Below are 15,201 nucleotides of genomic sequence, written 5' to 3'. Positions count from 1 at the left end.
TTTATATGAGTGTGAGCAAGGGAGATACATAGGCTACATACCCAGACAGGACTTTTAGCCATCAGCGTTACATTTGTAACATTTGTGCCAAAAAATGCTGTCTAGGAAGGTCTAGATCACACTGTCTTGAGACGACTTCTATGTGTAAGGCCCCAAAAAATACTCTACACAAGTATGCTTACAATGCATAAACAATTTCACATTTAGTTCTGAAACATGTCAGAATACAAGTGATAATGCAATGCAACTATATTTTGCATTCTCAGAGCTGCTACAGTGGGTGCTATTGCATGAATTAACGTGAACTAGTTTTATGGTTGTGTTATATCGAGCCTGATCTCATGACGAAAATGCACCTGTGGGAACTTTTTTGCACCATGTAGGTTTCGTGACATTCGATGTGAAATGTCCTGGCACTAAAAAGAGTGTTTGTTTTTTTTCCCCTGGAACTGATGAACGTTTTATGGTACACTGGTCTTGTATGTGTTTGTATGTAAAATGAGTGGTGCTATAACTGTAATGCTCAAATGCAATTGCTCGTTGTTTTACTGCCTCTAGTGTTCATTTCTGTTGGAAACTGCAGTGATATGTAAATATTGGTACGTATTTAGTATGTTCTTCAATCATTTTGGCTGCATGAACCTAGGCTCTTTCTCACAAACTGATCTTAAGCTTGAATTCAGATCTGCCTCCATTCAACCAAAGATTGAAGGATTGAACTAAGACTCTGTGCTACCTTTTCTCTCATTTGAATATACGTCACAATTTGGAAGAAAAGATCTGAATCTATTGCAACTTTAAACCTGTCTAACTACCTGAATAGCTGTTCAAATTGACGATCAAGCCTTTGAAATGACTCCCTGAATCTGACTCACTGAAGTGTATGATTCTAAACACTTATTTAGACTTTGAACTCTGGGGTTTGTGTATGAGTATGTGGACTTTTATTTTAGTTCATTAACTAGCGCAGGGGAAAAAACTCCTAATGTCCCATAGTAAGGAATATGTGTACGTTTGTGAGAAAGAAAATTCTCTTTCTTAACATTTTCTCACTTTAGAGTTGCAGCTGTTCCCTCTCATATCATCCACACCAGCATCAACAGCTGACATTCAGAGATGTGTCTGAAAGAGAGTAAGAGATTTTGAAAAGAGAAAACATCGTTCACTCACTTCATCTGTTTTACTATGGTGCTCTTCCCCGATTCTCCAGCACCTGTGACAGAAACACAAAGAAAACAAGGTTATAAAAACAACACTCATACACACACTTCACCTTCAAACAGGAAAGCAAGCTCAGTCACTGTTTTTTTTTCTCCGTCTAGTCAGAGTCTTAGAGCTAATGCACACCCTGTATTGCGAATGTGTGTGTGTGTGTGTGTGTAGCCTATACTTCCAGTAACGCAGGATTTGCTGACTTAGCAGCCGATCTTCATCTTTCCATTCTCTCCCAGACCTGGTGTTTATCAAGTTTGGCCTTTAATGGAGATGTCTGAGTGCTTCACAAACAGGAAACGGGGCCTTATCAGGGTAATTTCCACAAGCCTGCGGGGACACGCTACTCATTTGACATCTAACTCCCTCATTTGAACATTATATAAACACACAAAACATAACGGCCATACGCTAGAATCAACAAGCTCTCACAAGCACCCTCTAACATCTCAAAAACAAACATGTACGCGTCACAATGGCGTATCCGATATGGACTTGCACATGTTCTCTGGGGAGCGTGTTCGTGTCACATGACATGCAGCTCTGAGATGTAGCACTGCCCCCCGGCAGTCAGTCTGTGGCCCTCTTACACAACTCTAAACACACATGGATTACGCTGCAAACCGAGCGGAAAACTGCCCTCAAAATCCAATGAAATGGTATCCGAAAATGCACTAAAAAGGGAAAGCCTGAAAAAGAAAGGTAAAGAAAGCCTGTGTGTGTCAAAAGATGGCCTTCTGATTTCAAAATCACAGTGTTAGCACACCTGTCAATGTGCCACACGCTCACACCCACTTACTCTACGTGAAGAGACGACTTCACACTTGAGCAGCTGCTGTCAACACCTCAAACATGCTAAATCAGTTCTCCCACATCTTACAGAGACGGCAGCCGTTCAGACTTCAGTCACGCATCAGTTTGCAACTTTCATTTGAAAGTCATTTGCTGCTACTACACGTTTAGAAAGTTGGTGTAAAGGGCTTTTCACACCAAGGATTGTAACTAGAACAGATAGTAATAGAAACCAGTTTTTTTCAGTTGTAATTTTTCTGGATTTAGATTAAATTGTTTATTTTTAATAATCAAAAACAATGTGTAATACTTGAATTCATAAAACTTTAACAATGTTATGATTTAATGTAAATGAGTTAATACTAATTTCTTATCAAAAACAGTTATCAAATGCAAGAAAGCAATATTTTTTTTAAATTTAATTTTAATTTTAACACTTTTAAATTCAAATCAAATGAAAACTGAAAATATATTTTTTTTTTTTGTTTGGCAAACAGTAAAATTACTGCACAAAAGAGGTTTCCTGCATGATTGCATGATATTCCTTAAAAATAAAGATGTAACAATTTTATTGAATATATGTTTGATGAAATCCAAGAGCTTTCTAACCCTCCATAGACAGCAGCGCAACTGACACTTTCAAGGCCCAGAAAGTTAGTCAGGACATTGTTAAAATAGTCCATTTGACATCAGTGGTACAACTGTAATTTTATGAAGCTTGAGTATCAGTGGAAGATGACTAAATTGTAGTGTGCACTTATATAAAACAACTTTATCGTCCCTCGGTATGGACACTAATATAGTTATACCTTGTGAACTTGCATTGTGCTCAATCCCTTAGAGGACAGACAGGAGACGGGATAGCCCTTATGGGAAAATAAAAGCCTGTATGACTCAACATGTCTATTGTGTATTAGTGTTCACACATCTAGTGATGTGCACCTGCAGGATGTGGCCATGCATGTTTTAGTTATTGTCTGTGAATAAAACTGGCGCCACTTCCACGGTATCCTTTTAAACCATAACAAAAGACAAAAGGTCATCAGATGAGCAGAACTCAACCAAACAGTTTTCATGCATTACCAGTAAAACAATCATAAATGAGCTACACATAGAAGCACGCTACATCTCTTTAATTTATCCAATTACGGTTTTAGATTCTTCGCAGGGTCTCTGAACTGAAAATCGTGTGCCATCTCCTCAAACTCATTTTAAACATGACTAGCGATTCCACTGTGATGGCAGCCGGGTTCTTCCTGTATCCAAGAACATTTATTACACAATGGCCTGTATTTTCAGCACACTACCAATTAAACCTGACCTGTTTTCATTTAATGAGCTCAATTCCAAAGCAGTATTGCACATGAATATTCACTTGCAGTTTTTTCTCTACTAGAAAAAAAGTGCAGTAGTAGAGCCTGTAGAGATTGGAATAATTATATAATTATTATATAAGACTGGAATAATTTGAAAATAATTACAGCACATCCCAAATAATAAATAAATAACAAAAATGTAAATTAAACTTTAAACCCAAACAGACTCAAGACCTCCACACGTGTGCAAAGGGCCTGGTATCAGGTGTTGCTTTTTCATTGCATTGGTCTCATCACACGGTTGCGGTAGCTCAGATCTGAGGGCAGGCGTGGGTGTGTAAATGACAACATGGGCTACGCTAATGAGAGCTCACCAATACAGTACAGTGATGTGCCAGTGAGCTCAGGTGTGCACTCCTGATCTGGGGCCAGGTTGTCTGGCTGAGGTTGACTGAGTTTTTGTGGTCATTATGGTTTGAGGAACACAGCTTCACAGTGGAGACGAGAATAATTCGGTTTTGTTGCTGCAGCTGCGACCCAGGTTACCACAGTACACATCTGTCTCAGTCCACCCTGCCTGTCTTGACCATGACTCAACCAGTTTTACGGTCTCTCAACTGCATTATGAAATCAAAAGCAAGTAATGTACCTATTTAAAAGGCTGAGATCATGCATGTGATCCATCTAATCACGTTTAAACAGACTTAAGTTCTTGCTCTCGCTCTCTCTTACTTCACTCGTCCTCTGGGTTTTTGTATTCATTGCTCCAGCAGACAGACTTGACCACAGCTCTCCGCCCTTTGTGGTGAGGTTGCTAGGCATTCGCTCCTTTCTGCTCAAATTCTAGGAATCTCCAGGCTTCCACAAGCAGAGCGTGATCTCTCTGACTGTTCACTTAATAAATGCATCTCCCTCTTCTCCTTTTTCATCTGCTCTTGTGTTTGCAGGCTAGCCTAATAACCTGATGCTGGACTAATAATCTGATCTGAAGAGAGCCTTTAAAAACAAAAACAATCAAAACAAATAAATAAAATATAATAATGCTAATGATTATAATGATGATGATATACTAAGAAAAAATAAACATGGGCAGTTAACAAAAAAGTTTTTCTTTTTTTTACATGATAAAAAAATTACAAATTAAAAAATAAAGTTTAATATAAAGCAAATAATAAAAGCACATTTAAAATAAAATAAAAAACATGAAATTCAGAAAGTCATCAGCTGATTCAAAATAGTTTTAAAAGGTAGGTAAGATATAGTAGCTTTCCCTAAATAAAAAAACATCAAATATTAGGGTGGCCATGTGCATCGTTCATACGGGACAAATCCCGGCCAGGATTTTAATATTGCCTAAAATATGCAGGTTTTGGCTGTTTGCGCTGTGTGACAATCATGAGAGCTATGCTTTCGAATCACCATCACATCTACTTTGGTGTCTTTTCTGATCGGTGTGCAGCGATGCTTCAAGTCAAACGAACAAACATGTGCGCATATTTGCACCACTTTGATTGTCCCTCTAGATCGCACCTTCTCACTCGGAGCCCCATGATTGGTCGATTATGTACAGTACCTGCATGTTATTGGTCAAACTGCTTTGGTTGTTTTAGGCAATATTTAAATCCTGGCCAGGACGTGTCCCGTATGAATGGCGCATAAGGCCACCCTATCAAATATCCACATTTTATTTTATCATCTCGCAGTCTTTTACTTGCAGTTTCCTTTGTAAAATGTACTCTAAGAATCCCTTAAAACACATGCAAATGTCTGTGTCCTTTTGGGCACAGCTACAAGTCAAAGAGCTGAAACATAGCACAAGAAATTTCCAGTAGGATTCTCTGTGCGGAGTACAATATTGTGGTGAAACTCTTCATGGCAAAGTATTTGTATATATATTTATCTAAAAAAAATTTAAGTAAAGGTAACACGAAGAAGCAATTTATTAATCATGCACTCTTTAAATACACAATACATACAACTGCATTTACACACCAAATACTTTGGATTAACGAAGTGATGGTGTAATAAGCACTGAACAACCTTGCAGTGCCTCTAGGGTCATATATAATGTTATTTGCCTGCTCAAACCACCGCTGGATAATGAATCGGCAAAGACACGGCAAAGACAGAGCTGTTGTGAAAACAAACACTTTTGATGCAGCTCACCCTGATCAATGCTCTGGAGGAGAGCGCAGACTGATGATGCCCTGCAGACGGGCGAGTGTGATTGTTTTTATGCCCGTTTATATCTAGTAAATGGATAAAACTGTCAGCCGTTTATTGGGCTGTCTGAAAAATTTATTTGTCTGCTTATTTATGGCATTAATTTTTTTCCCCAGGTTGGATCATCGCCCTCTAGTCAGATCGATAGGGTTTAGAAATGTTCTGAACACGAGTGAGACGAAACTCCAAATGTCTTACACATTTTTTTGGTGGTTTCACAAGGTATTGCACACATTCGTAATACCTGAAACAACAACAAACACACCATCCATTGGTGACGTAGAGAGACGTTTGTGTGTTCAGTAAATAAGCTTTTATTGGTCTGTGGGCAAGAAGCCTTCAAAACCTTGACAATAAACAGAGACTGTGGACATCTACAGCTTGGTTGCACCTGCTGATCAACTGTAACACACACAAGCTCGGTTCAAAATCCTAAAGAGCTACTTGGAATACAGCAAAGGCAGGATATTAAAATAACTTAGCACTAACTACACAGGCAGCATCTTGAAAATAGAATAACTGATTTAAACAGACAATGTTGCTAATCTAAGCTAGGGCTGTGCAAAAAATCACATGTGATTTTCATGCGCATCTCGTCAGTAAGGCGCTTCTGTGATTAGTAGTGTCTCCAGCACATGCGTTCAGATCAGGCCTAAGCTAAGCTAACAATGTGATATTCAAAGGATAAAAATGTATAGCATTATATTGGGTAGTATAATGTTTATTGGGTTAAAATTATTACCATGTTACTATGTTCTTCAGACTAAATAGAGCAGACTGTGGAGGACAACACAAAGTTAGCAAAAATAAAAATAGGAAAGAAAGATGCATCTAGATACACCCTGAAAAGTTGAAACTATTTTGAACTTGATTTAGCATTTTAATAAAAGCAACCCTCAAAAAAACAGCATGAATTGCAAGTAACTTGCAAAGAAATCTGTATGAAATATTACAGATGTATTAAAATATTAAAAAAGAAGAAATATCTCAAAACTCTCGATGTGATATGGACAGTCCAAAAGGAATAAGCAAGGATTTTTGGAAAGCACTAATAATAATGCAACTAAATCACAGCTTTCACAACATCTCACATATGTGTATTAGTGGATTGGTGATGTAACACATTGGGAAATGCAGAATAGAAACAAAAGACCCTTTCCTCATCCGGCTCCTTAGACGCCAAAGAGCGTCACGTGGTCATTGTCCCAGAGTTCCCCAGTTTCCACCGAAGGAGGGAAATCCATGCCAGTCCCATCCGCCTGGGGCCATCCTGCTCCCTATAGGCCCTTATGGGGCTACAAATGGTCTGTGTGTGTATGTGTGTGTTTCTGTGTGTCAGAGGGGGTGGAAAGAAAAGGACAAAGAGGCCAGTGTGAGCGTGGCTCTGGTTGTATGGACAGCAATGCCACTGTTTACCATCATTTAGGTCACAACAATTACAGCTGAACCAGCTACACACACACACACACACACACACACAGTTAGAGCCTCTAATGCTGCTGGGCCTCCATCAGCACCGCAAAACGGAATATAACAGCGCCTACATGGGCCCACTGCACTGTTAGGATGAACATGATTGCATCAAACAGAGGCGTTAACAGCCTAGTCCACTTCCAGCTTCAATCATTTTGGCTCCTCTTAAAATTACAGCTCTGAAAGTTGGACAAAGAGCCATAACAGATTTTAGAAGCTCAGCAAAAGCAGCAGTAATGAACTCCTAATCAGGCTGTTGAGTTTGTCTATAATTTAGGGTGGTTTGTTCTTTGTCCTTAGCCTGCGGTCTGTCTTGGCTAGCTTGGGCTGCACCCACCAGTCTGGTCTGGTATGACAGGATGTTCAGATGGTGTGATGTTTAAATATTCAAATTGATTTTCCTACAGGCTTTTATGCTGGCTGGCTTTCTCCAGTTCTGTTTGTCAGTATTTCCTTACATGACCACTCTAGAGGAAGTGGTGTCAAAACTACAGGAATGAAGAAGTTTCTAAATGCCATGACCACATAAAGGTGCATCTCAATAAATTAGAATGTCGTGGAAAAGTTCATTTATTTCAGTAATTCAATCTCAACAAATTAGAATACTTCATAAGACCAATAAAAATAAAAAAAACCTTTTTAGTGAATTCTTGGGCTACTGGAAAGTATGTTTATTTATTGTACATGTACTCAATACTTGGTAGAGGCTCCTTTTGCTTTAATTACTGCCTCAATTTGGCGTGGCATGGAGGTGATCATTTTTGCCGCGTTTCCACCGAAATTACCCGGAACATTTGTACCAGGAACTTTTTTTCCCAGGAACTTTTTTTCCCCCCAGACCTGTTGCTTTCTGCGTTTCCACCGCGGTGTAAAGTACCGGGAAGATTAGGCAAATAGACTGGTGACGTAGGTCTGCGCGCGTTTCTCAATACAAAGTGCGCTGATTTTGGATGTGCATTCTCGGTAGTGCGGACTTTGTGCATTCGTCTCGGGAGTGTGATGTCCGCGACGACGCAAGTCCAGTAAATCTGCAAACAGCATCGTACTTGATAACTTCAGTTAGCTGACCATGGCTACTATTTTCCTCTCTGTATATTTACAATAAAACGAAATAGGATATCAAATACCACTGCCTCCTTTCGTTTTCATTTAAGCATAATAACAGCTGCAGAAATGTACTTAGTTCAGGGATATGTGTATATATACAGCCATTACAATGAAACGAAATATTATATAGATTTGCCTTTTTTATTTTCATTTTAACATATAGATAAATTGAATACAGACCAAAGATAACCTGTTAGATTTACCCAAAACGAATTATATTTTATGTTTAACCACTAAAGAACCATCAGAGCCAGCGGCACACATCAGAAGGTCTAGCCGAGGAGAGGCTGCTCTCGGCGGATACATGAGGACTGAGCTCTCGCTGGTCGCGTGGAGTTCACCGTCTCTGAGATCGGCGAAACACATTTTTAAATAGGCGCTGTCTTTATAAATAAACCACAGATTTGAGTTTTAAACAACTACATTCTCGCCTGAAATACTTTTAAAATTACATTTCATGACACAATAAAACAGTAATATTTTGAACATGATCCTAATAAATGGTGGTTGAACTCAATCAATGCTGCGTGAACAACGCTCACTTTGGCTTCTGCAATTTTCCTCTCAGTATATTTACAATAAAAGGAAATAGGCTATCAAATACCACTGCCTCCTTTCGTTTTCATTTAAACATAATAACAGCTGCATAAATGTACTACTTAGTTCAGGGATATACAGCCATTACAATGAAACGAAATATTATATAGATGTGCCTTTTTTATTTTCATTTTAACATATAGATAAATTGAATACAGACCAAAGAAAACCTGTTAGATTTACCCCGCAGCTGAATTATATTTTATGTTTAACCACTAAAGAGACATCAGAGCCAGCGGCACACATCAGAAGGTCTAGCCGAGGAGAGGCTGCTCTCGGCGGATACATGAGGACTGAGCTCTCGCTGGTCGCGTGGAGTTCACAGTCTCCGAGATCGGCGAAACACATTTTTAAATAGACGCTGTCTTTACAAATAAACCACAGATTTGAGTTTTAAACAACTACATTCTCGCCTGAAATACTTTTAAAATTACATTTCATGACACAATAACAGTAATATTTAGAAAATGTTGATCCGAATAAATGATGGTTGAACTCAACCAATGCTGCGTGAACTCAGCCAATCAGGATGTTTAGCGGCCAAGTCCCGCCCCCGAAAGTTCAGGAACTTTAAAAAAGTACCACCTCGCCAGCGGGGACTTTCTGAGGGGCATTTTTTTACCCGGAACTTTATTTAGTTCCTGGTTCCTGTGGTGGAAACACACCGAGTACCAGGCCAAAGTCCCTAGTTCCTGGGTAAAGTTCCTGCGGTGGAAACGGGGCATTTGTGACACTGCTGAGGTGGTATGGAAGTCCAGGTTTCTTTGACAGTGGCCTTCAGCTCATCTGCATTTTTTTGGTCTCTTGTTTCTTGACAATACCCCATAGATTCTCTACGGGGTTCAGGTCTGGTGAGTTTGCTAGGCAGTCAAGCACACCAACACCATGGTCATTCAATCAAATCCTGCTGAAAAATGAAATCAGCATCTTCAAATAGCTGGTCAGCAGAAGGAAGCATTAAGTGCTCCAATATTTCTTGGTAAACGGGTGCAGTGACTTTGGTTTTCAAAAAACACAATGGACCAACACCATCAGATGACATTGCACCCCAAATCATCACAGACTGTGGAAACTTAACACTGGACTTCAAGCAGCTTGGGCTTTGAGCTTCTCCACCCTTCCTCCAGACTCTAGGACCTTGGTTTCCAAATGAAACCCAAAACTTGCTCTCATCTGAAAAGAGGACTTTGCATTGAAAACTGCTAGTAAATTTCACAATTAAAGAAAGAACGAAAGAAAGAAAATAGACTGAATTAAGACCAAAAGATGACAGACATTAACCCTATTGTGGCGAGACGATACAACTTTGGCGTTTTGTCCTGTAACAGTTAAGGTTAGATGTGGGTGGGGAGGAAGCAGGTCCTAGATGAGGGAATAAGGAAACAAAAGGTCTGAGCAGCAAGTATTTCCTCCAAGCCCATAAGGACAGAGGGAGAGAGATATTGGGAATATATTATATTGCCCAGAGTTCCTCCTGCCTTACACTTCCACATGTGTTCATACAGACCCAGGATGCAGGAGGTCAAAACAATGAAAACATTTCCCAAGGAATAATACAATAACACACACACACACACACACATAAATAAATGTTAACATTTAAATATTTTTTTTTACCAAATCTGGGATGAATTCATTTCCATTTTCCAAGCACTCAGAGGATCCACAAGAGAGAGACAAAGATGAAAACACATGGCATCTTCTCAAGACTTGCTTATAGAGAAATAAAGAGACGATGACATAAACATAAAAAATAAACATGTGCTGTGTGTGTTTACTGCAGTGTGTGTGTGTGTGTGCAGTTGGATGGGTTAAATTCCAAGTATGGGTCACCATACTTGGCTACACATCACTTCACTTTCACTTTTCACTTTAACTTAAAATAGATTCTGGTCTCTCGTTGGCCCATGTTCCTCCTTACATAAAAAGTCATGTTTAATGAAATGCCCATTTTATCCACTACAACAATTTTTTTTAGGTTTGATTGCTAAGAAAATAAATAACACACCTCTTTTCAACAAACCATGTGATTTGAGGTATCAAGTCCATTGCAAAACCGGCCAACACGTGTTTCTTAATAAAGCTGAAGACAATAAATAAGAGAGAGAAATCAATAAGACCTCTGGCCTCAAACTTCAAGAGACAGAGGAAAAAGTCTGAGCTCCATGCATGAAAGTTAAATAATGACCAATTCATTAAGAAGCAAGACGGTCATTCTCATGACCTTTGACCACGTGTCCACTCAGCACACGCACACTTCAGAAACCCACATCACATGTGCCCTTGGCAATCAATTAAAACAATGAAGGACAAACACTACAAAGAAGTGAAATTTCAGATTATTCTCCAGCTGCAACATCTGCATCTTCTGCCAGCTCGTGAGTTGCTTAATTAGGGAAGCACAGTGTTGTCGAATGACTCTAACAGGTCCATTGAGAGGCATGTTGATGTAAATAAAGTGCCTGGTTAGAGGTTATGCACAGAGTAATATCTATTAAACACCTGCCTTCAGGGCGCTTGTGAAAAAGAGAGTCAGTTTGTGTGTTTGACTGGGCAAAGTATGACTCTTGTCTCATTAATCTAGGCAGACAGTAGAAGGACGGAGCATTGTGTGTGTGTGTGTGTGTGTGTGTGTGTGTATGGAAGTCTCAAAACAAGCAAGCAGCAACCCAGAGGCCTTGAAGTCTCCTGGCAGACTCTGATCTCTTCAGAGATGTTCAGTCTAACTCATCTAAAGAAACCCTCTCAACACATATAAAAACACATCAGATGCATCAGCTTTATATCCCTCTGCGCGCAGCAAATCTCACAGACAAACAAGTTTTATCACATATGAACACACGCTGTTCTCCTCCCAGTTTTGGTACCTTTAGGCTCATGTGCACATCCAAATCGTTGACAAGCCATTTCAAGCTTACTGCACACACAAAAAAGCAAGTGCTTCCTCAAAACTATGGTATGTATAAGCATAAAAGACCCCAACCTTTCAAATGTTATTGATTTTTTTGTTCCGTTTTCTCAAGTCTATCCATACAAGCAGTACAGAACATGTAGAATTTTCAGCCATGATGCATTCTATTTAAGAAATATATATATATATATATATATATATATATATATATATATATATATATATATATATATATATATATTATATATTTATATATATATATATTTATATATATAAAATAAATATATATTAATCCACATTCATGCCTTTAAAATACCATAGTTACAGTATATATATATATATATTATATATTTATATATATATATATATATATTTATATATATATATATATATATTTATATATATAAAATAAATATATATTAATCCACATTCATGCCTTTAAAATACCATAGTTACAGTAAATATTACGATATTCTAAGACTTGTATTGTGTTCTAGGATTTCTGCATTGTGTAAGGGAACAGAATTGTGGAATCCAGTCATAATGGAATTTACTGTATATAGTAGAGATGCGCGGATGAACTCAAACATCACCCAAATCCACTGCTTCAAAAAATTTTTCTGCCCGCTGGCCACCCGCAATTAATTAGAATGTATTTTTTTAATACCCAACCCTCGGATTATCTGCAGCACCCGCGGATATATCCGCCATCCGCGCATCACTAGTACACAGGATGGAATGTCACGGAATTGATCAAATTTTGAATGAATAAAATCAAAGTAGGTCAGTACACTTAAATCAAAATGCCTTAATGACAGTACTACTACTAATGATAAAATTATTATTAAAACAGTATTTTTAAGGAATATTTATCAGAAAAATTATTAACCAGATTTTATTTACCAGAAAATTGTAAATACACAACACAGTATTTATGAAAGATCAATCAATAAAATAATAATAATCTAATTATTTATAAGATCAATGAATTAGACATGCTTTTGATTATGAAAATTTAATACAACCATTAAAATGGAATCCAGAAAATATATGGATAACACAGAATTTGGTAAAATATAAAAACTGAATTTGTTAAAATATGTACTTCATGGAGCTTTGAAAATGTAATTTTTGTAAAAAAAAAAAAAAAAAAAAAAAAGTTTCATGATTTAGACTTAGCTTAGACTTAGCTTTTTGATTAATATTTAACCATTAAAACAGTCTAGAAATAGTAAAACAGAAAAAATGGAATCCAAAAAAACTGAAACTGAAAAATAAATAAATAAATAACAGAATTAGCTATTACAGATAAATCCATCCGTAAATGAAATTAAATGAAAATAAACTGTGTTCAGTCACTTTATATGTTGGTTGATCAGACCGTCTGTTCCTCATAAAAGTCTGCCTAGGTGACACTAGCCTCAGTTTCAGCCCTCATCCGCTTGGCAACCGTGCTGTTTGTGCTGATCGATACGTAAATGAGAGTAAAAGATTGCAGACTGCACCCTGTGCGCTGGCTGAGGGGTCAGACAGAGTTGCCATTAATAGGTAAAGTTTCAGATCTGGGCAGAAAGAACGACTTCAGGTCTGTCTGCCAAGTATGAAGATCTCAGTTAGTAATTTCCAAAAGTAATTCTCACAAATATGTGACTTTTTAAAAACAGTCCATCCTATTACCATTAAGACTCTCTCCTCTCAGTTTTATAGTCCAGGGATGAATGAGCATATATAAATGCGGATGCGTGGGGGGAGACTAAGCGTTCAGCACAATCTTGCTGCAGATCTGACAAAACAGAACCGGGCGATTGGCCAGTGAGAGCGTGTGTGCATTTATTCAAGAGAGAGAGAACAGTATGTGCATGCCTGATGTTTTAAGCATCTAAAAATCAATCAGCCATGTGAACCCTTATCCGAGGTGACGGTTTCTTCTAGCTGACGCACAGATCAAAAAGGCTGCTTTGATTAACTCCACAAACAGGAAATCCTCTTTAATTCCACAGCTGCAAAAGAGGACAAATGAACAAAAGCATGTGACTGTCCGGAGACTAGGGCTGCACGATGTGTCGTTTAAGCATCGATATCGCGATGTACGAATCCACGATAGTCACATCGCAGGATGTGCGATGTAGGCTGTCGTAGTTGATCCGTTATTCATTAACTGTACGGGCCAGCTACTCCCCTGCCCTTGACAGTGTGATTCGCGGATTAATTGCACAGCTTAACCATCATAGAGTGAAAGTTTATAATTGACAGGACTGAAAAGAGCGCGACAGAGAGAGAGAGAGCGCGCGCGAGAGAGAGACAGAGAGAGAGAGCGCACGCGAGAGAGACAGAGAGAGAGCGCGCGCGCGAGAGAGAGACAGAGAGAGAGCGCGCGCGCGAGAGAGAGAGAGAGAGAGAGCGCGCGCGCGAGAGAGACACAGAGAGAGAGAGAGAGAGAGAGAGAGAGAGAGAGAGAGAGAGAGAGAGAGAGAGAGAGAGAGAGAGAGAGAGAGAGAGAGAGAGAGCACGCGCGAGAGAGACAGACAGAGAGTACATTAGAAGTACCATCAATGTTTATAGAAATGTATATGGATTTATTTTGCATGTAATTTTTTTTTTCTTATGAATATATATGTATTTTTGTTTTTTGTTTGTTTCTATTCTGCTCTGTACAATGCTTTGGCAATATGTACCTCTGTATGTCATGCCAATAAAGCAATATGAATTGAATTGAGAGAGAGAGAGAGAGAGAGAGAGAGACCGAGAGAGAGCAAGCCGTTTTCAAACAACACGAAATGAGAATGTAAGTGTGCTCACCCCATTTTTGTTTGTAAGAAAAAATATCGCAATATATATCGCAGAAAAATAAAATATCGCAATGTCATTTTTTCCCAATATCGTGCAGCCCTACCGGAGACTATACAATGAACTATACACACATATATATATTAGGGATGGGCGTTTTCCGCAAATATCAGATTCGAATATTTGAGCTCACAAAAAAACGGATATTCGAATATTCGTTTATTTAAATTAAGTTTAATGAGACAGACGTTATTTTTCAGGAACATTTATTGTTTCTGTCATTTTGAACAAGCTTACACAATAAGCTTGAACATTACACATCGTGTTTTGTAGCTGAAAACCTTTAACAATGCGCGCAAACAAACAAAAGTACAGATTAAAAGCAAAAAAAAAAAGTGAAAAAAAAAGTGCACAAAGAAAAAACGTAAAGCAGCCTGCAGCAATTATGCTATTGTAGAACGTAGCCTACCCTTAACTTTTAAACTTTTAAACTGTCAGCAAATCTTTTTTTGCTTTTTTTTCTATTGTTTTACATGTTCTTGTTAAGAAATACGGGCATGTAAACATGATCGGGGGAAAGTCGGGGAAGCTACTCCCAATGTAGCGGTATGCGCACTCATAATGGAAGCGACGTGGTCGCGATGGGCACGTGGTGCGATGCGCCCGTTTTTTCCAGGCGCGTCTGCACCACATCGATTTAAAAACATCTCAACTTTTCAGAGAGCCGCAAGCGCACCGCAGGTCATGTGACAAGAACTAAACATTCAGCTTCATCCTTTCCCG

General features: G+C 38.5%; 1 protein-coding gene across 1 annotated transcript in view; it reads right to left on the bottom strand.

Annotated features, from left to right (window-relative positions):
* Positions 1-15,201, bottom strand: part of LOC132126770 (guanine nucleotide-binding protein G(i) subunit alpha-2-like) — a 72,555-nt gene that overhangs the window by 15,984 nt on the left and 41,370 nt on the right. Inside the window, exon 2 of the mRNA XM_059538249.1 lies at positions 1,171-1,213. Coding sequence (XP_059394232.1) covers positions 1,171-1,213 — 43 coding nt within the window. The remainder of the gene's footprint in view (positions 1-1,170; positions 1,214-15,201) is intronic.

The sequence above is a fragment of the Carassius carassius genome, chromosome 44 (assembly GCF_963082965.1).
Source record: "Carassius carassius chromosome 44, fCarCar2.1, whole genome shotgun sequence".
Lineage (NCBI taxonomy): Eukaryota > Metazoa > Chordata > Actinopteri > Cypriniformes > Cyprinidae > Carassius > Carassius carassius.
This window is presented reverse-complemented; position numbering and strand designations above follow the sequence as displayed.